Source organism: Sapajus apella, unplaced genomic scaffold, assembly GCF_009761245.1.
Source record: "Sapajus apella isolate SASKATOON/1434 unplaced genomic scaffold, GSC_monkey_1.0 scaffold37, whole genome shotgun sequence".
NCBI classification, from domain to species: Eukaryota; Metazoa; Chordata; class Mammalia; order Primates; family Cebidae; genus Sapajus; species Sapajus apella.
Window position 1 is genome coordinate 14,656,189 of NW_022436977.1, and position 21,581 is coordinate 14,677,769.

Here is a 21,581-nt window from a genome sequence, read left to right on the forward strand (position 1 = left end):
TTTTTAGTAGAGACAGGGTTTCACCATGTTGACCAGGCTGGTCTCAAAGTCCCGACCTCAGGTGATCAGCCTGCCTTGGCCTCCCAAATTGCTGGGATTGCAGGCATGAGCCACTGTACCTGGCTTATGGTGTGTATTTTTTAATTTGAAAGAACTCATTCTGGATTGATGCAGTGGCTCTCGCCTGTAATCCCAGCACTTTGGGAGGCCAAGGTTCACGGATCGCTTGAGGGCAGGGGTTCAAGACTAGCCTTGCCAACATGATAAAACCCTGTGTCTACTAAAAATATAAAAATTAGCTGGGCGTGGTGGCATGTGCCTGTAATCCCAGCTACTCGGGAGGCTGAGGCAGGAGAATTGCTTAAGCTGGGAAGGCGGAGGTTATGGCTAGCCAAGATCGCATGATTGCACTCCAGCCTAGGTGACAGAGTGAGACTCCATCTCAAAAATAAATTTAGAAAAAACCTCATTTTGTGAATATCACTCATTTCAACCTGTTGCTGATAGAGCAAGTACTAGGATGATATTTATTATGTTGACATCAAAAAGATGATTTTATTAATACTCCTTCAGATTAATTTGTGTTACCAACTCTCAGTTGATAGTAGTCATTGATAGAGAAAAGAGAGCCCTCTACCCAAAAGCATATTTTAATTTTTGATGAGAAATTTCCTTAAATTAATTATTATATAAAAAGAAGATGGTTGGCTCACACCTGCAATCCCAGCACTTTGGGAGGCCAAGGCGGGTAGATCACTAAGGTCCAGGGTTTGAGACCAGCAGGGACAACAAGGCAAAACTCCATCTCTACTAAAACTACAAAAGTTGGCCGAATGTGGTGGCACATGCCTGTAGTCCCAGCTACTCAGGAGGCTGACACAGGAGAATCGCTTGAACTCAGGAGGCGAAGGTTGCAGTGAGCCGAGATCATGCCACTGCACTCTGGCCTGGGCGACTGGATGACTGGGCAAGACTCTTTCTCAAAAAAAAAAAAAAAAAAAAACCCTCAAGATCTACATTTCAGCTTAGTAAATAATTCAGGTCATAGTATAGTCACTTCATTGGAAGTATGATTCAATAAAGAAAGCTAAAGAAGTAATATTGCTTATATAAATATTTTCTTATCACCTTTCTGTTCTCATGTAATTTAGTGTTTTGTTTTTTTCTAGTTTATGTTATGATAGCAGTTTTCTGCATAGCATCGTCAATGAGTCTGTACAGCTGTCTGGCTGCACTAATTCGTAAGATACCATATGGACAATGCATGTACGTATCTCTTACAGAAAATCTTACGATGTTGGTATTTATAATTTAAAACATTACAAGAAAAAGTAGAAGTATTATTTGAAAAGTATGCAGTCTGATACAAACTGGACCTATAGGTGTTTAAATTTAAGTAAAATTAAATAAAATTAAAAATCGAGTTTTTCATTCTCATTAGCCACATTTCAAGTGCTCAATAGCCACATGTGGCAGTAGCTACCATATTGTACAGCACAGATATAGGACATTTTCATCATCATGGAAAATTACATTGAACTGATAAACATTTTATTATGTCATTTGTTTTACTTAAAATCAGGACTTCTAAATTGATATTTCAGTCACTTCTTATGGCTGTGGTTAACATTTGCCACTTCTTTTATTTATTTATTTTTTAGAGACCATGTTGGTCAGGCTGGTCTTGAACTCCCGACCTCAGGTGATCTGCCCGCCTTGGCCTCCAAAGTGCTTGGATTACAGGCATGAGCCACCGCGCCCGGCCAACATTTGCCACGTCTTATATTAAGTGAACATTGTACTTCATCTGCAGCGTTAACTATTTCACTTTGCTTTTTTAGGATTCTGTGTCGTGGCAAAAGTGTGGAAGTGAGACTTATTTTTCTCGCTGGACTATGCATAGCAGTAGCTGTTGTTTGGGCTGTGTTTCGAAATGAAGACAGGTATGAATTCTCGATATATTTGCTTTTAGATTAAGGATGAATTGTTTCATATCTTGCCCTGATACTTATTCATTATGATTATTATGGAATTTTTTTTTTACTTCTGTGCCAGAACACCAGTCTTGTAATCAACTACTTTTAAAGTAAGCAGATCTTATGCGAATGCATTTGAATGCATATAGAGAAGGAAATATGAATTATGATTTCAACACATACACTGAAATAGATTTTAATAATATACTTAATTTTGGTATAGCCACACAGTAGAGTGCAATGCAGCTCTAAACAGTGAAGATCTCTAGAACTGATTTGCAGCCAGTTCCAGAAGAGAGAGAGACACAGAGAGAGAGAAAGTGAGTGTAGAAACAATCCAAATGTCCATCAAACCTTGAATGGATGAATGCATTATGTTATATTTACACCATGGAATACTATTCACCAGTAAGTAAGCCATATACCATATGCACAAGCATGAATGAATCTCAGACGTAATGCTAAGTCAAAGTCATCAGAAACAAAAGAGAACATACTCTATGATATATAAAGTGCAAAAAGGAGCACAATCTATGCTTTATTTTTATCTTTGATTATTATGTGAACATAACTGTATATATTTATGGGATATATGTGATGTTTTGATACAGGCATACTATGTGTAATGATCAGATCAGGGTAATTGTGGTATCCATCACCTCAAGCCTTTATCATTTCTTTGTGTTGGGAACATTCCAATTTCACTCTTTTAGTTATTTTACAATATACAATAAGTTATTATTAACTGTATCACCTTACTGTACTACCAAATGCTAGATCTTATTTATTTTATTTAACTCTATTTTTGTACCCATTAACCATCTTTACTACCCCCGCCCCACCTGTTTTTAGCCTCTGGTAGCCATCATTCTACTATCTCCATGAGTTCAATTTTTAATTTTTATTTTCTTAATTTTAGCTCCCGCTATGAGTGAGAACATGCAGTAGTTGTCTTTCTGTACTAGGCTTATTTCACTTAACATGATGTCTTCCAGTTCCAGCCATGTTTTTGCAAATGACAAGACTTCATTCTTTTTTGTGGCTGAATAATATTCCATTGTGTTTGTGTATAATTTCATATGTATGTATAATTTCCTTTATCTGTTTATTCACTGATGAACACTTAGGTTGATTCCGTATCTTTGCAATTGTGAATAGTGCTACAATAAACATGAGAGTTCAGATATCTCTTTGATATACTGATTTCATTTATTTTGGATGTATATCCAGTGGTGGGATTGCTGGATAATATGGTAGTTCTGATTTCCATTTTTTGAGGAACTTCTATACTGTTCTTCATAGTGGCTGTGCTAATTCCCACCAACGGTGTACAAGGTTTCCCACATCCTTGCCAGCATTCTGGAATAAGATATCTCATTATAGTTTTGATTTATATGTCTCTGCCCGCAACCAGATTTCATCTGATTGGAAATCTTGAGCATTTTTTCATATATCTGTTTGTCATTTGTATATTTTTGGAGAAATACCTATTCAGATATTTTGCCCAATTTTTAATCAGGTTATTTGTTTTTTTCCTATTGAGTTGTATGAGCTCCTTATATATTCTGGTTATTAATCCCTTGGCAGATGGGTAGTTTGCAGATTGTTTTTTCATTTTGTGGGTTGTCTCTTCCTTTGCTGTGCAAAAGCTTTTTAGCTTGATTTAATTCCATTTGTACATTTTTGCTTTGGTTGTCTGTGCTTTTGAAGTCTTACTCAAGAAATCTTAGCCAAGACCAATGTCCTGGAACATTTCCCCAATGTTTTCGTCTAGTAGTTTCATAGTTTCAGGTCTTAGATTTAAGTCTTTAATCCCCTTTGATTTGATATTTGTATTTTTTTTAAGTGAAAAAAGCAAAGTGCAAAAATATATAGAGAGTATGCTGTCTTTTATGAAAGAAAGAAGGGACTATAAGAAAATATACAGATATCTGTTCATTTGCAGGAAGACAACCAGAAAAAAATATATACTTAGGTTTATGTAATGGTTTATTAATAAAACTATTGAAGACTGAAAGGATTTAATGGCTGAAAATTTTAGAAACAAAGCTCATACAACTTTATGTAGCTTCAGGTAGAATAATCAATGGATAATGCTTTCTGATGGAATAAGTGGTTGCATAGCTCTTGTTTTCTTGTTTTTGAGACATAATCTCTCTCTGTCACACATGCTGGTACAGTAGCTCAATCTTGGCTCATGGCAACCTCCTCCCAGTTTCAAGCCATTCTCCTGCCTCAGCCTCCTGAGTAGCTAGGATTACAGGTGCCTTCCACCATGCTGGGCTAATTTTTGTATTTCTAGTTGAGATGGGTTTCACCATGTTGGTCAGGTTGGTCTTGAACTCCTTACCTCATGATCCGCCCACCTTGGCCTTCCAAAGTGCTGGGATTACAGATGTGAGCTACCATACCTGGCCACTAGCTCTTGTATTCTTTATATTCAAGGTATTTGGATCTGTGTTAACACTGATAATCTTTTGTTAACAGCTGTTTTCTAGAATGAGACATCTGTATAAGTTAAAAGGTTAGGCCGGGCAAGGTGGCTCACGCCTGTAATCCAAGCGCTTTGGAGGCCAAGGTGGGCAGATCACCTGAGGTCAGGAGTTCAAGATCAGCCTGACCAACATGGTGAAATCTTGTCTTTAAAAATAAATAAATAAATAATAAGTTAAAAGGTTAAAGATAAATACTCATTTATGTCTGATATATGTTCTTCTGAGGTAGCCTTTTCAACTATTTCTTAGTATAATAATATTCATGGCCGGGAGAAGTGGCTCATGCCTGTAATCCCAGCACTTTGGGAGGATGAGGTGGGCAGATCATGAGGTCAGGAGATCGAGACCATCCTGGCCAACACGGTGAAACCCCGTATCTACTAAAAATACAAAAAAATTAGCTGGGCATGGTGTTGCATGCCCGTAGTCCCAGCTACTCGGGAGGCTGAGGCAGGAGAATTGCTTGAACCCGGGAGGCGGAGGTTGCAGTGAGCCGAGGTCGCACCACTGCACTCCAGCCTGGTGCCTGGTGACGGAGTGAGACTCTGTCTCAATAATAATAATAATAATATTCTACTAGGACAATAAAATTACCAAATATGGAATATATGAGGGGTTTTGTTGTTATGCTTGCTGTTTAATAATTGAATAGTCAAAAATCAGCCAAGCATGATGGCACATGCCTGTAGTCCCAGCTACTCCAGAGGCTGAGGCACAAAAATTGCGTGTACCCAGGAGGCAGACATTGCAGTGAGCTGAGATCGCACCACTATACTCCAGCCTGGGTGACAGAGTGAGATGCTGTCTCAAAAAATATATATGGAATAGTGAAATCATAGCAATTAAACAATATTACCTCAGTGATCTATGTCTTTTGAAAAGCTTCATCTAAAAATTGGTAAAGCAATAGAGTAATATCTTTTGATTTTTAGGTGGGCTTGGATTTTACAGGATATCTTGGGGATTGCTTTCTGTCTGAATTTAATTAAAACACTGAAGTTACCCAACTTCAAGGTAATGTATACGATACTACTTTGCTAGTTAAAATAAATTTTTAAAAGACAACTTTATTAACCATAATTTACATACATTTAAATGCACCAATTTTCAGTGTACTGTTTATGGAAATTTTACAAACTTACCTTTGTAACCACTATGCTAGTGAAGTTGTAGAACATTTCTCATCTCTTCCAAAAGCTCTACCGTGGCCTTTGCAATCAGTCCTAACTCCCAGGCCCAGACAACCACTGATTTGTTGGCTAAATGATTATAGTTTTTTTTTCCTTTCTTTTACTTGTATAAATGTAAGGGGTTCAAGTGTAGTTTTATTACATGGATATATTGGGTAGTGGTGAAATGTGGGATTATAGTATAGCCATCACTCGACGAATGTGTGTTGTCCCCATCGAGCAATTTCTCATTCCTTACACTTTCTAACCCTACAATCATGCCGAGTATCCAGTGCCTATTATTCCCAACTCTTATCCATGTGTACACATTATTTTAGCTAAATGTTTTTGTTTGTTTTTATAGAGATGGAGGTGTTGCTATGCTGCTGTTCTCAAACTGCTAGCCGCAAGTATCCTCCTGACTTGGCCTCCCAAAGTGCTGGGATTGCAGGCATGAGCCACTGCACCATGCCTAAAATATTTTTAATCACGCATACTGTCTGCCACATTCATAAAATCGTTAACACGACTTAATATCAGGGAAGCACATTTCTTTTTTTTTTTGAGACAGAGTCTCATTCCGTCACCAGGCACCAGGCTGGAGTGCAGTGGTGCGACCTTGGCTCACTGGCAACCTCCACCTCCCGGGTTCAAGCAATTCTCCTGCCTCAGCCTCCCGAGTAGCTGGGACTACAGGGGCACGCCACCATGCCCAGCTAATTTTTTTGTATTTTTAGTAGATACGGGGTTTCACCGTGTTGGCCAGGATGGTCTCGATCTCTTGACCTCTTGATCTGCCTGCCTTGGCCTCCCAAAGTGCTGGGATTATACGTGTGAGCCACTGCACCTAGCCTAGTGCATTTCTTTGGTTCAGTGATTTTTTTAAAAAACAAGATAAAGACCCCAAAACCTAAAATGCAATAAAAATAAAAATAAAAAATAAAAAAATTAAAAAAAACAAGATAAAGAAGATAAGGGTTTTAATATATAGAATAAAAGTACACATAGTATTAACCATAAGATGTCTTTTTAAAAATTATATTCAAATGTACATTCATATGTTTATTTGCACTTGAAAAATAATTTAATGTCTTAATTTACATATAGGAAGATTGACCTTTAATTTTGTTTCTTTCTTCAACAGTCATGTGTGATACTTCTAGGCCTTCTCCTTCTCTATGATGTATTTTTTGTTTTTATAACACCATTCATCACAAAGGTATGACCATATTTTTGAAATTCATGAAGAAAAATTTTAAAAAAAGTAAGAATCTTAAGTCTGCTCCTAGATTATTGATTTTGCAGATGTTTACCACTGAGTTCTAATTCTCTTAAGAGAATTGTCATTGAAATTGGCCTTTTAATTTTCAAGCCTTTAATCATTTTGTTAGATTTTTAAAAGGTCTTTTGACTGGTACAAATATGAGAATGTCTGTAATTTTCTTCCCTTTTTAAAGTAATTTTTCTTATGAGCTAAATGTTTACTGTATGCAATATAGACAGTAAAAAAAAGTAAAATATCATTTCTGAAGCCTTAGTTTGAGTCTAAGAAAGAGCAGCACCCTAGAAATCGGAAGGCCTAGAATGTAGCTTTGCAACCCTGCAGCCATAGGCAAGTTTACTTAGCCCTTTCTGCTTCCATTTACTAATCCATTGTATGAGGGAGTATTGCTAGCCGTTCATCCTCTCACCCACTTCAGTGGAATTCTTTTGGTTCCAACTAACAGAACCCAACCTAAACCTTCTGTACCCAAAAAGTCCCATTTATCTAGACTGTGTTTGTAGGCCAGCATGGGCTGGCATCAAGAGAAACTAGACCCAGGGCCACATACTCTCCCTTTTTTGCTTCTGTCCTTTTGTTCATTCTCTCAGACTGGCTTTTTCCATGAAGTTAGAATCAGCAACTGGCAGCTCCTAATAATATATTCCCAGGTCTGCCACTAGTTCTTAAGTAAAATGAGAAGAGGTGTTGGGTGAGTATGGTGGTCCTTAATTATTTGTCCAGTTTTTCTACCTTGATCTTTTTCCTGTCTCATGAATATAATATTATTAACTATTGCTTAATTCCCCCACTTTCTCCCATTTTGAGTCTTTCTTTGTAACTATTTTATCCTTTGTCACTCTCAAGTGTTTAAGTATTTGATATTCTCTACTTTACTTGTCATTCCTTCTTCTTTTTTTTAAGGGTGAGTCTTGAGGCTGAAGTGTAATGGCACAATCCTGATTCACTGCAGCCTCAAACTCCTGGGCTCAAGCAGTCCTCCCACCTTGGCTTCCCAAAGTATTGGGATTATAGGCATAAGCCGTGACGCCTGGCCTCATGTCTTCTTTACCCATTCATTAAACCTACCACCTATGAAATCACTGTAAAAATCTACACTTCTGATATTTGCTATAATGGCATAAAGACAAACTGTGCTCTGTTGGGGAGCTAAAATTATAGTAGGTAACAAATATAATCAACTGCCCCAAAATACAGCTAACCAACCAAACCTTTTTTTTCTTCTTTGATTCAGGGTCTTGACCTGCCACCCAAGCTGGAGTGCAGTGGCTCAATCACCACTTACTGCAGGCTTAACTTCCTCAGGCCCAGGTGATCCTCCCACCTCAGCCTCCCAAATAGCTGATACTACAGGGGCATACCACCACACCCAGCCAATTTTTGTATTTTTTGTCGAGATGGAGTTTACTATATTGCCCAGACTGATCTCAAACTCTTGAGTTCAAGAGATCCTTCTGCCTCAGCCACCCAAAGTGCTAGGATTTACAAGTGTGAACCACCATGCCTGTCATAACCAAACAATTTTACTAGCACCTTTCTGTCACTTAATGATGAGCCATTTGATTCATTGACTTCACTGAACAATAGTAACCTAAAAAAATAACTCATAGAACTAGTATTATGGGTTATAACTAAACTTGTCAATTTGGCCAGGCGTGGTGGCTCACACCTGTAATCCCAGCACTTTGGGAGTGCAGGCTGGCAGATACTTGAGGTCAAGGATTTGAGACCAACCTGGCCAACATGGTGAAACTCTGTCTATACTAAAAATACAATAATTTAGAGACCAGGCACAGTGGCTCATGCCCGTAATCCCAGCACTTTGGGAGGTCAAGGCAGATGGGTCCCTTGAGGTCAGGAGTTTGAGACCAGCCTAGCCAAGATGGTGAAACCCCGTCTCCACTAAAAAGACAAATATTAGCCGTGTGCAGTGGCGGGCACCTGTAATCCCAGCTACCTGTGGGGGCTGAGGGAGGAGAATCACTTGAACTCGGGAGGCAGAGGTTGCAGTGAGCCAAGATTGTGCCGCTGCACTTCAGCTTGAGTGACAGAGCAAGACTCCATCTCGAAAAATAAAATAAAATAAATAAAAAATAATAATTAGCCAAGTGTGGTGATGTGTACCTGTAGACCTAGCTACTTGGGAGACTGAGATAGGAGGATCACTCGAACCCTGGAGGTGGAGGTTACAGTGAGCCAAGATTACACCACTACACTCCAGGCCAGGCAACAGAGTAAGACTCTGTCTCAAAAAATAAAATAAAATTGTTAATTTATTAGGGCATTTTTAACTTGATTCAAAAATGTGTTTTTGTAGGATATCCTGTCAAAGATCTTATAACAAAAGTGAAATGTTCCTTCTACAAAGCCATTTCCATAAATGAACAGATAGTCCATAACATATGACACGTATATTACACAGTAGATATAGCTGTAAACTGTAACTAAGCTATTTTTTTTAACTAAACAATAACTTTTCCATTCTGACACTACTCTCACTTTGTAGATAAACATATCTGCCAGCAAACCATTTGCATTCCCTTATACATAGAATGTTTCAGAATTCTAAAGGTGGGATAATAATAAAGGTGTCTTATAGCCCTCTTTCTTTTGTGCTTAAGAAATTTTTCATCTTAGGAAATTATTTCTGTCTCAGTTCCTACTGACTAGGAACATGATTTCTAGCAACCTGAAATGGTGAAAAAAGCTAAGTGCTCTTTGGAGTTCACTACAGTAGATTTACTTTAATATCTTCTTCTCAGTTTGATTTTGTTTTTATTAAGGCAGCAGACCTTACTTTAGTAGGCAACTCAAAATCAGATATTGCTGATTTTCCTGGTTTTCACTGTAAATTTGACAAAATATTGCATATTGTAAACATCTTCTTGACCCACGTATTTGTTGCCTTCTAGTGAGTTGGCAAGGCAGGTCGCCCTAAGAGTACAGCAATAAGAGACTGTCTTATTTTTTTCCATTCACCACTGTGCTCAGTATTGTGTCTTACAAATAGTAGTTATTCAGGTACCTTTAAATGTATGGGAGAATGTCAACGATGGTCTTCAGTTAAATGTTTTAAGTAACAATTAGAAAGTGAACCAAAATTAACTCTTTATCTGGAAATGTTATCACAACCTGGGAATCTGCTTTAAAGAATTCTACTTAGTATGTTTATTTTTCTAAACTCCTTTGGCTTAACCCTTCTATAACCCAAAGCTTAACACGAGCAAAAGATTTCTGCAGCTAGAGATTTTTGTCCTCCTTTCTACTCAGCTCAGCAATCAATGAGGTCGTTTTAAAAACACTCAAGTGGTTTATTCTGTGCACCCCACCCACATGGAAAATATTATAGTCAATCAAATTTTGTTGAAATTAGGATTTGTTTATCTTCCCTGTACCTGTTTTGCTGATAGGTTTATCATAATATGAAACATAAAATGAGTGGTTTATGCAGTCTTAGCTTGCTGCCCTACAGTGTTTTCCCTCTCCACAACAGACTTGGCTATCAGGAAAATTTTTTTAAATGAACCCCTCACACAGCCCACATGAAAAGTCTTTATCCAGACACAAGGGAGGGAAATTTAGCTAAGGTTAATGTTTTGATTGGATCATAAGAAAGCAGGCAGGGCTGAAATTGGATAAAATTTAGGCTAGAGAAGGTTCTCAGGTTCTATAGGGCTGGGTCTTTTCAAGTTTGCTTTTATTGTTTTGTTATTGTGGTGAGTAGCCAGAAGGTCAGATGTATATTTATTCAAATAAAGTTACCAATATTTTTTACAAAGCTAAATATAAAAGATTTTAATATGACCTTCTTCACTGACATTGCTGAAAACCACTAAGAGCATATAGTATATGACATAATGTAACTAAAAGTACTGAACCTAAAATTTATATCCCATTACAAATGTCAGATATTTAACATGTGAGTACAAATCAGAACTGAAGGTTCACTTGAATTATTTTTACATGATTCATTTGCCAGTTTCTGAGACTTGTTAAACTCTGATAAAGTGGAACAACTGTGCTCGATGAACTTTATTTTAGATGACTTCAGTTTTTGCTATCTGCAGAAACTTTTAGGAAAAAGGCAGTCTGTAGCCCATTTTCAGTCAGTGTACAGTAGGCCATATGCCATGGGGCTAAATGATACTTGAATAGTGGCAGATTGTTCTCTTTAAATGATTAGACAACTTCCTTTCTCCTCCTTCTCAATTTTAGAATGGTGAGAGCATCATGGTTGAACTTGCAGCTGGACCTTTTGGAAATAATGAAAAGGTAGGATGGCAATTAAATAGAAATGGCTGTCCAAGTGTATGTATGTGTATCCAGTTAATAGTTTGCCTTCCTGTGTAATTCATTGGTCACGTAGTGCATGTGAAGGTATTGTAAAACTTATTTCTCAGAAAATATAGCTCTTTTCTTAGTTATTCTAAATTATTAAATACCTATTGACTTGGGTTTCATCCTAGAATGATGGAAACTTGGTGGAAGCCACTGGTCAACCCTCAGCTCCCCATGAGAAAGTAAGGATTGTATTTCAGATATGTTCATTGGACTTTAAATCATACCCTCTGAGACAAGACTCTTCTTTGGGGGAAAAAAATCCAGGTTGCCAAAAAAAAATCTGTTTCAAGGCCTGAGTTCTATTCTTGATAAAGAGAAAAAAAAAGGCTAAATGTGGGGATAGTTGATTAATGCTGTTAATCCTACATGTGTGTTGGGCTTTATTTTTTCAAAACTATTTCTTTTGGAAATAGAAACAGAGTATTTCAAGTTCCTTTAAATTGTCAAAAGAATTATTCTAATGTTAATCATTCCCTTTCTAGAAGATATGGGTGGCCAGGCATGGTGGCGCACGCCTGTAATCCCAGCACTTTGGGAGGCCAAAGCAGGCGAATTGACTGAGGTCAGGAGTTCGAGACCAGCCTGGCCAACATGGTGAAACCCTGTCTCTAAAAATTAGCTGGGCATGGTGGCTCATGCCTGTAATCCCAGCTACTTGGGAGGCTGAGGCAGGAGAATCGTTTGAATCCGGGAGGCAGAGGTTGCATTTGCAGTGAGCTGAGATCTTACCACTGCACTCCACCTGGTTGACAGAGTGAGACTCTGTCTCCAAAAAATAAATGAATAAAAAATATGGGTAAAGATTGCTAAGAGGTTCATTGGTGGCCTCTTTTTTGTTTTATTTTGTTTTGTTTTTGAACAGTTGCCAGTAGTCATCAGAGTACCAAAGCTGACCTATTTCTCAGTAATGAGTGTATGCCTCATGCCTGTTTCAATATTGGGTTTTGGAGACATTATTGTACCAGGTAAGCAATTGTAAGAATTTCAGTAAAAAAAATAGACTGATGATCTTAAATCATCATGTGTATGGGATCTGTAAAAGTTACCTATTCTGATTTAACTATTTCTGGCTGTCACTAGAGCTGGGATTGTCATAACAAAAAAGCTTATTGAGGGGTAGAAGATAAAGCCCAAGTGGTAAGAACCAAAGTAATGTAATAGCTCGTATGGCTCAAAGTTAATTAGAGGAAGTAACTAGGATCAGTTTAACCTTCTTCAAGAAGTATATTTGTGACCCTTTTTATAAGTTGAATATAATAATGAATATAATAATGCCAAACATATTTTACTTATCTTATATTTTAATTATCTTATATTTACTTATCTTATATTACTTATATTTTAAGATAACAGTTATGTTTTAGAAAAAGTAGTTTAAGAGTATTAGGCAAGGCCACGATCAAGAGGAGAAACATGGAAGAACACCAGCTTGTAGGACTGCATGATACAGAAAGACACAGTTTATAGTGGAATTGATCACCTTCTCTTAGCATGTCTGCTCTGGCGGTCAGTGTAGTTCTGCCTTATTTTTCTCATGGCACTGCCTGTGAAATAAATTTAATCCAACCCCAGTGATAATTTAGTTTAGAAGTAATTAATAATACTCCTCTATCAGCTGAGTTTTTCCTTCTTCATTTTTCTTACAGTCTCCTATGTATTAACTGCCTGTGGTGGACGGGCGAGGAGTACCGGTGCTTCTGAAAAAGCCCTTCTATTTACGTAGTAAAACCAGGTAGAGAGGGAGAAGTTACCAGTGTTGCCTTGCAAGTTGACATGGCAAAGTCCAGTATAGCAGCTCTCTTAGCTCAGTGAATCTCCATTCAGATAATTGGTAAAATAAGGAAAACATTCTATTGAGTAACCTTACACTTCTTTGAATATCATTAAACTTTTACCTGATTTTACCATTTCCACACCAAGTGCTATAAAAGATCTTCTATATAGAGCTTGGCATAAAACTGGTAAAAATAGTATTTAAATATTACATTATTGAAGTAAATGTCAAAGGTCTAAAACAAAAATATTTCCCCAAAGAGCAGAGGTGCTGACAATACGTGACTTAATCCTAAAAGCTAAATTTGAATTTAGGGAGGAAAAAAGTATAATTAAAAAAAAATATGGATATGTGATTAAACAGCAGAAACAATAAGGAACTTCAAGATCAAGATAATGGTAGAAAAAGAAAAAAGAAGAAACAAGGAACTTAATTTATTAATTTTTTAGAGACCAAAACTAATTAATTCAAATAACTAATAAAGATAATAAAATTGTTTTATAATTTTTTAAGTGGTTAACTGTCATTCTTTCTGTTTTTATAAAATGATAAATAAATACAAGGTGAGATTTCTAATTTGGGAAGAAGAAATGGTTGAACAAATTTCTTACAAGAAATAGGTATTAAATGAGTTCTTTCTACATAATTGCACGTTTACAAATGAAAGCGTGAGCCTAGCGTGGTAGCTCACGCCTGTAATCCCAGCCCTTTGGGAGGCTGAGGTGAGCGGATCAGTTGAGGCCAGGACTTCAAAACCAGTCTGGCCAACATGGTGAAACCCCATCTCTACTAAAAATACAAAAATTAGTCAGGCATGGTGGCACGTGCCTGTATTCCCAGCTACTCGGGAGGCTGAGGCAGGAGAACCACATAAACCCAGGAGACAGAGGTTACAGTGAACTGAGATCACACCACTGCACTCCAGCCTGGGTGACAGAACGAGACTCCATCTCAAAAAAAAAGAAAAAGACTTAATAGTTTTCCAGTCTGTGTATATACCATATTTTCTTTATTCATTCATCTGTTGATGGGCACATAGTTTGCTTCCATATCTTAGCTATTGCGAATAATGCTGCAGTGAAGATAGGAATGCAGATGTCTCTTTGACATACTGATTTCACTTCCTTTGGATATATACTCAGTAGTGGGATTACTAGATCATACGGTGGTTCTAATTTTAATTTTCTGAAGAACCACCATACTGGTTTTTATAATGGCTACACTAATTTACATTCCTATCAACAATGTACAAGGGTTCCCTTTTTGTTACTTCCCCTCTAAGACTTACTTTTAATCTTTTTGATAATAGGCATTCTAAAATATGTAAGGTGGTATCATCAGAAAAATATGAATTATATTTTTCTGATGATACCACCTTATATATTTTTTTTTTCCTATTATCAAAAAGTTTTTTTTTTTTGAGACCGAGTTTCACTCTTGTTACCCAGGCTGGAGTGCAATGGCACGATCTCGGCTCACTGCAACCTCCGCCTCCTGGGTTCAGGCAATTCTCCTGCCTCAGCCTCCTGAGTAGCTGGGATTACAGGCACGCGCCACCATGCCCAGCTAATTATTTTTTTTGTATTTTTAGTAGAGACGGGGTTTCACCATGTTGACCAGGATGGTCTCGATCTCTTGACCTCGTGATCCACCTGCCTCGGCCTCCCAAAGTGCTGGGATTACAGGCGTGAACCACCGCGCCCGGCTTGAGCAATTTTTTCATATATCTGTTGGCTGTTTGTGTGTCTTCTATTGAGAACTGGCTATTCAAATTATTTGCCCATTTTCTAATTGGGTTGTTTACTTATTATTGAGTTAAGTTTCTTATATTAATATATTTTAGATATTAACCCCTTATCAGATATATAGTTTGCAAATATTTTCTCCCATTTCATAGGTGCTGACTTTGTTGACTGTTTCCTTGGCTGTGCAGAAGATTTTAGTTTACTGTAAACCTATTTTTCTGTTCAATACATTTTTTAATTATAAATTTTAAAAGTTTTCTTCATGACATGGAATATTGATCAGCTAATAAAAATGACAGTTAAAAATTATTTAATAGCTTGAGGAGATGTTTAAAATATGTTATTAAGCATTTTAAAAATCAGCATGTAAAACTTTGTCCAGAATTTGAGGTACTTGAATGTTTTCATAATGCAACAATGAAGATTCAATGCAACATTTACTGTTACTATAGTTAACAGTTGAATTTGCATTGCTGTTGTTTTAAGAAAATAATATGGAGTTGTTTTTTTTTTTAAGGCCTATTGATTGCGTACTGTAGAAGATTTGATGTTCAGACTGGTTCTTCTTATATATACTATGTTTCCTCTACAGTTGGTAAATTTTTGTTTTTTCTTTGTATTAAATGTTGAATTGTATTATCTGGAGGAAAAGACAGAGGTCTAAAAATGAAGGAGTATAGTTTGGGCATGGTGGTTCACCCCTGTAGTTCTAGCACTTTGGGGGCCAAGGCGAGCAGATTGCCTGAGCCCAGGAGTTCAATACCAGCCTGGGCAACATAGTAAGGCCCCATCTCTGTAAAAAATATTTTAAGGTGGGGCGCAATGACTCATGCCTGTAATCCCAGCACTTTGGGAGGCCAAGCCAGGCAGATCACAAGGGCAAGAGATTGATACCATCCTGGCCAACGTGGTGAAATCCCTTCTCTACTAAAAATACAGAAAACAATTAGCTGGGCATGGTGTCACGTGCCTGTAGTCCCAGCTACTCGGGAGGATGAGGCAGGAGCATTGCCTGAACCCAGGAGGCAGAGGTTGCAGTGAGCCAAGATTGCACCACTGCACTCCAGCCTGGGTGACAGATTGAGACCCTGACTCAAAAGAAAAAAAAATTAAAAATAGCTGGGTATGGTGGTTGTGCCTGTGGTCCCAGCTACTCAGGAGGCTGAGATGGAGAAACGCTTAAGCTCAGGAGGTCAAGGCTGCAGTAAGCCATGATCGTACCATTTCACTATAGCCTGGGTGAAAGACTGAGTCCCTATCTAAAAAAAAAAAAAAGAAAGAGAGAGAGAGAAAAGAACAGAAAAAAGTGAGGGAGAAGATGAAGAAAAGAAAAAAGTATAAAGAAATTTAAAAGGCAGTCTCTGCCAGGCACAGTGGCTGGCCAGACGCGGTGGCTCATGCCTATAATCCCAGCACTTTGAGAGGCCGAGATGGGTGGATCACTTGAGGTAAGGAGTTTGAGACCAGCCTGGCCAACATGGTGAAATCTCATCTCTACTAAAAATACAAATAATAGCTGGGCATGGTGGCGCACACCTATAGTCGCAGCCACTCAGAAGGCTGAGGTAGGAAAAAATTGCTTGAACTCAAGAAGCGGAGGTTTCAGTGAGACAAGATTGCATCACTGCCCTCCAGCCTGGGCAACTGAGCAAGGTTCTGTCTCAAAAAAAGCAGTTGGAGGCCTCTCAGTATGGTACTCTCCAGGACTTTAACATATTAGTATCCAAAGGCAGACTATAAGAGAGTTCATTAATTTTCCTGTGTACCTTTGGACAATCACTTAAACTCCCTGATACTCCATTGCCTCATCTTTAAAATTAGGAACTATACTAAATTGTTTATAAAGGCAATATTCTGAGATCCTGTGTTCCTAATAAAACCCTGAGTCATTAAGAAAGGTTCAAAAGTATGTGCTTATTATCAAAGCTTAGAAAGTATGTAATCAGTGTTAGGAAGATTTTTTAAAATAAACTTCAGTACCTGTTGGTACAGATTCAGTTATCTAAAATATGAAACCATTTAACATCTTTAACAGCAACAGATAATTGAAACTCTCATGAATTATTATCTTTATCAATGATTCATGTTTAGGTTAACAATAATTGAAATGCTAACCAGTTTCCAAATTTGTCCAAAAGCTCCCTAGAAGGTCTCTCCTAATCCTATCTAGGAAAATGATGAAATTACAAGAAGTCATAGAGCAAAAATGTCCTCAGAAATATTTGAAAATCAACACTTAAATGAGGGAGGAAAAAACCCACCTTTGGTAACATGTAGAAATGACTGACAGCTTGATATTCTTCTTGCAGCCTATGCTATTGGCATGATACTTACATTTGTTGTTCTGGTGCTGATGAAGAAGGGGCAACCTGCTCTCCTCTATTTAGTACCTTGCACTCTTATTACTGCCTCAGTTGTTGCCTGGAGACGTAAGGAAATGAAAAAGTTCTGGAAAGGTAACAACTATCAGGTATGTGCCTATACTTTGGTTACCAAGTTATCTTATGACTTAATTTACTGACTGATTTTGGGTTGGAACAGACTATATATAGCAAAGCTTTTATGTACCAAAAAGTACTGTAATACCCCCTTACTCATTGTCCACCTGCTGCGTCATCATTTGTCACCTCCCCTGCAATCTAATGCCAAAAGCCTGGTGATTCAAGACAAAACTAAAAAAAAAACAAAAAACAAAACAGCAGAGGGCATCAGGGAAAACAAAATAGCATCCTACGCAAGCTGGGCATGGTGGTTCACGCCTGTAATCCCAGCACTTTGGGAGGCCGAGGTAGGCGAATCACGAGGTCAAGAGATTGAGACCATCCTGGCCAACATGGTGCCCCATCTCTACTAAAAAATATAAAAATTAGCTGTCCCTCACCTGTAGTCCCAGCTACTCAGGATGCTGAGGCAGGAGAATTGCTTGTACCTGGGACCTGGAGGTTGCAGTAAGCCAAGATCACGCCATTGCACTCCAGCCTGGCACCTGGCAACAGAGCGAGACTCTGTTTCAAAATAAATAAATAAAGTAAGTACTTAATTTTGAGACTGTCATTAGCTATTTATAGTAAGAGTCCTAAAGTTTTACAGTTAAAAGATGTACTCTTCTGCCAGGTATGGTGGCTCATGCCTGTAATCCCAGAATTTTGGGAGGCCAGGGCGGGTGGATCACCTGAAATCAGGAGTTCGAGACCAGCCTGACCAAAATGGAGAAACCCCATATCTACTAAAAATACAAAATTAGCTAGGCATGGTGGCGCATGCCTGTAATCCCAGCTACTTGGGAGGCCGAGGGAGGAGAATTGCTTGAACCCAGGAAAGTATACTCTTCAGCTTCTAAAAAACTTGACACCAGAGTCTCTTTTGTTTGAGTGGTTTCTTTGTTGAAGTTAAACCTTTTTCTTTTTTTTTTTCCTAACTGTTCTTGGTATTCCAGTAAAGTCTGTTTGCATTGAAATTAAGAAGAGTTGGGAAACCCTAGCCTATTGAGGTCAGGGCCATGGCACTGACCCCTTCATGAAGGCACTTTATGAGGCAGTTACCTTTGCTTTGCGCTCTTATAACTACTACCCTCCTCCATGTACTCTCATGATTCTGTGTCAGTGGTCATGTGAACAAAAAGACACTTTGGGTGGGTGGCTGCAATTCTGATAGTAGATAAACAGTTCAAAGTTCATGTTCATCTTGTGCTTGGTCTTTCCTGTCATTTATAGTGTTACTTAATGAGAAGTGGTTAACACATTAAGTGACAGACTACTTTGATTTGAAAAAGCACTGGTTTAGAATGGTTTTGGGGAAATCTTAAAATTTCTTCAAGATTTGGTTAAACTAGTAATACCTGTCTTGCCTACCTCACAAAGCTGTTGTCTCATCTTATACTATTTTTTTTTTTTTTTTAAATAAAAACAGGGTTTTACCATGTTGGTCAGGCTGGTCTTGAACTCCTGACCTCAGGTGATCCGCCCGCCTTGGCCTCCAAAGTGCTTGGATTACAGGCGTGAGCCACCACGCCCAGCCTCATCTTATACTATTATATGTAGAATTAGTTTATGATCCTAAGGCCCTTGACTAAACTGGTAAGGTAACTTTTAACTTTTCCATGACGATGACACTCACATAAGTTTTTTATTTTTATAGATTTTTAAAAATAAAAGTGTATCCTATGATACATACTATGCTAATAACCTCTGAAAATCACATTTCAAAAAGCACTCTGCATCATTTTTTAATGGGTTTATATTTCTTCATTTAGCAAATGTTTATGAGTGATTCTGTTAGAGGATATTGTTATATTTTCAGTATTGGTGATACAAGATGATCAAGTTAGAGGCCTATTTTCATGACCTCTTGAAAGTTACAGTCAAGTGGGGAACAGAGATAGAGTCACTAACAATAAAATGTGATAAACGTATTAGTTACAGCAGGTGCCATGAAAACTATAGATGGGACATCCAGCGCTCTTGGTTTCAGGGCAGGGTCCTAGGTGATTTGGAGAAGACTTTCTAAAGAATGTTAAGTTTATGCTGGGCACGGTGGCTCATGTCTGTAATCCCAGCACTTTGGGAGGCCGAGGCAGGTGAATTACAAGGTCAGGAGTTCAAGACCAGCCTGGCCAAGATGGTTAAACCCCATCTCTACTAAAAATACAAAAATTAGCGGGGTGCAGTGGCACATACCTGTAATCCCAGCTATTCGGGAGGCTGAGGCAGGAGAATTGCTTGAACCCAGGAGGCAGAGGTTGCAGTGAACCGAGATGGCACCATTGCACTCCAGCCTGAGTGACAGAGTGAGACTCCATCTCAAGAAAAAAAAAAAAGAATATTAAGTTTATGTCAAGACTTTAAGACTGGGCTGTGTGTTCCATGTTGAAGGAACCATGTCTTCAGAGGCTCAGAGGAAAAAGAATATGGCACATTCTAGAATCTTGGTGAAGGTTAGGATGGCTATAATGTTGAGTAAGGGTTAGGGGAGCTACAGGAAATGAAAACTGGAGAAGAAAGCAAGAGTAAGGGCCTTGTAGCATCTTATAAGCCACATTAAAGAGTTTGGATTCTATACTAAACATTGGAGACTACTTAAGCTTTTAAGAAATCTAGAAAATGAAGGGAGCAAAACTGTAGACAATTATTGCAGTAAGAAGTGATAGAAGGCCAGGCATGGTTGTTTACACCGAGAATTGCAGCACTTTGGGAGGCCGAGCCAGGAATATTACTTGACCCCAGGAGTTTGAGACCAGCCTGGGCAACATGGGAGACCCCATCTCTACAAAAAAGAAAAAATTCGCTGGATGTGGTGGCACATGCCTTTGGTCCTAGCTATTCAGGAGCCTGAGATGGGAAGATTGCCTGAGCCCAGGAAATAGGGGCTTCAGTGGGCCATGATACCACCATTGCACTCAGCCTGGGCAACAAAGCGAGTGAGACCCTGTCTCAAAAAAAAAAAAAGATAAGGAAAAGGAAAAAAAAGAAGTGATAGAAGCCTAAATTAGCAAAGTAGTGAGATGGAAAGATGTGGACAAACTTAAGATAAATTTAGAGGCATAATTTATAGGGTCTGATGATGGATTCAGTATGGGTAGAGTCCAAGGCTTCTAGATTGGGAAACTGAGTTGGGGGATGGTGATACTGTTCTTTGAGATAAAGGAAAGGCAAAATGGTTAAGGAAGATGATGATGAATTCAGCCTTGAACATTTCAAAAGTACCTATTACATCACCACACAGAGAGAAATTATAGGCAGTTGAATAAATGGGTCTGATGTACAGGAGACAGACCTGGCTAGAAATAAGTAGATACTCAGGAATGTCATTAGCATGCAGAATAGAGTGAGAATGTAGAAGCAGAAGAAAAGACTCAGGACAGGCCTGTGAGCAAGAGATTTCTACTATTAGGGGTACTTATCAGATTAAATGTGTATCAGGACAAAGGGGACAAGCAACATCAGGAAATTTTGTTACAAGTTTGACATTAAATCTTTGTTTAGAGTTGAAATTTAGGATTGTGAGAGCACATGTGCTGTCTTACAGAATTATTTATGTTCTTGTTATTTTCATTGTCAGCATTTATTTTTACTTATAAAAAATTTCTTTCCCTTTAATACAGCTTTTATTTATTTATTTATTTATTTTTAATGGAATGCTTCACGAATTTGTGTGTCATCCTTGCACAGGGGCCATGCTAATCTTCTCTGTATCGTTCTAATTTTAGTATATGTGCTGCTGAAGTGAGCACTAATACAGCTTTTTTTTTTTTTTTTTTTAAATTAAAAATATATGCTTATAGGCTGGGTACAGTGGCTCATGCCTGTAATTCCAGCACTCGGGAGGCCGAGGCAGGTGGATCACCTGAGGTCAGGAGTTTGAGATCAGCCTGTCCAACATGGCAAAACCTCATCTCTACTAAAAATACAAAAGTTAGTTGTGCATGGTGGCGCATGCCTGTAATCTCAGCTACTCGGGACGCTGAGGCGGAAGAAGCACTTGAACCCAGGAGGTGGAGGTTGTAGTGAGCTGAGATCGAGCCATTGCACTCCCGCCTGGGTGATAGAGCAAGACTCTGTCTCAAAAATAAATAAATAAATAAGCAAGCTAATAGGAAATTTGAAAAATATTTTTAAAAAATATAAAAAGAAGGGCCGGGTGCGGTGGCTCAAGCCTGTAATCCCAGCACTTTGGGAGGCCGAGGCGGGTGGATCACGAGGTCAAGAGATCGAGACCATCCTGGTCAACATGGTGAAACCCCGTCTCTACTAAAAATACAAAAATTAGCTGGGCGTGGTGGCGTGTGCCTGTAGTCCCAGCT

At 38.3% G+C, this 21,581-nt stretch overlaps 1 protein-coding gene and 1 non-coding gene across 4 annotated transcripts in view; one reads left to right on the forward strand and one right to left on the reverse strand.

Annotated features, from left to right (window-relative positions):
* Positions 1-21,581, forward strand: part of SPPL2A (signal peptide peptidase like 2A) — a 57,832-nt gene that overhangs the window by 27,722 nt on the left and 8,529 nt on the right. For 2 of the 3 annotated variants that reach the window (XM_032297478.1, XM_032297476.1), the window contains exons 7-15: positions 1,170-1,266; positions 1,842-1,943; positions 5,404-5,485; positions 6,785-6,859; positions 11,138-11,194; positions 11,389-11,442; positions 12,126-12,228; positions 15,300-15,377; positions 17,092-17,252. In XM_032297478.1, coding sequence (XP_032153369.1) covers positions 1,170-1,266; positions 1,842-1,943; positions 5,404-5,485; positions 6,785-6,859; positions 11,138-11,194; positions 11,389-11,442; positions 12,126-12,228; positions 15,300-15,377; positions 17,092-17,252 — 809 coding nt within the window. The remainder of the gene's footprint in view (positions 1-1,169; positions 1,267-1,841; positions 1,944-5,403; positions 5,486-6,784; positions 6,860-11,137; positions 11,195-11,388; positions 11,443-12,125; positions 12,229-15,299; positions 15,378-17,091; positions 17,253-21,581) is intronic. The other variant, XM_032297477.1, reaches the window with a different exon arrangement.
* Positions 20,905-21,011, reverse strand: LOC116564626. The gene has a single exon (XR_004275002.1). It is a non-coding gene; the product is annotated as a U6 spliceosomal RNA (small nuclear RNA).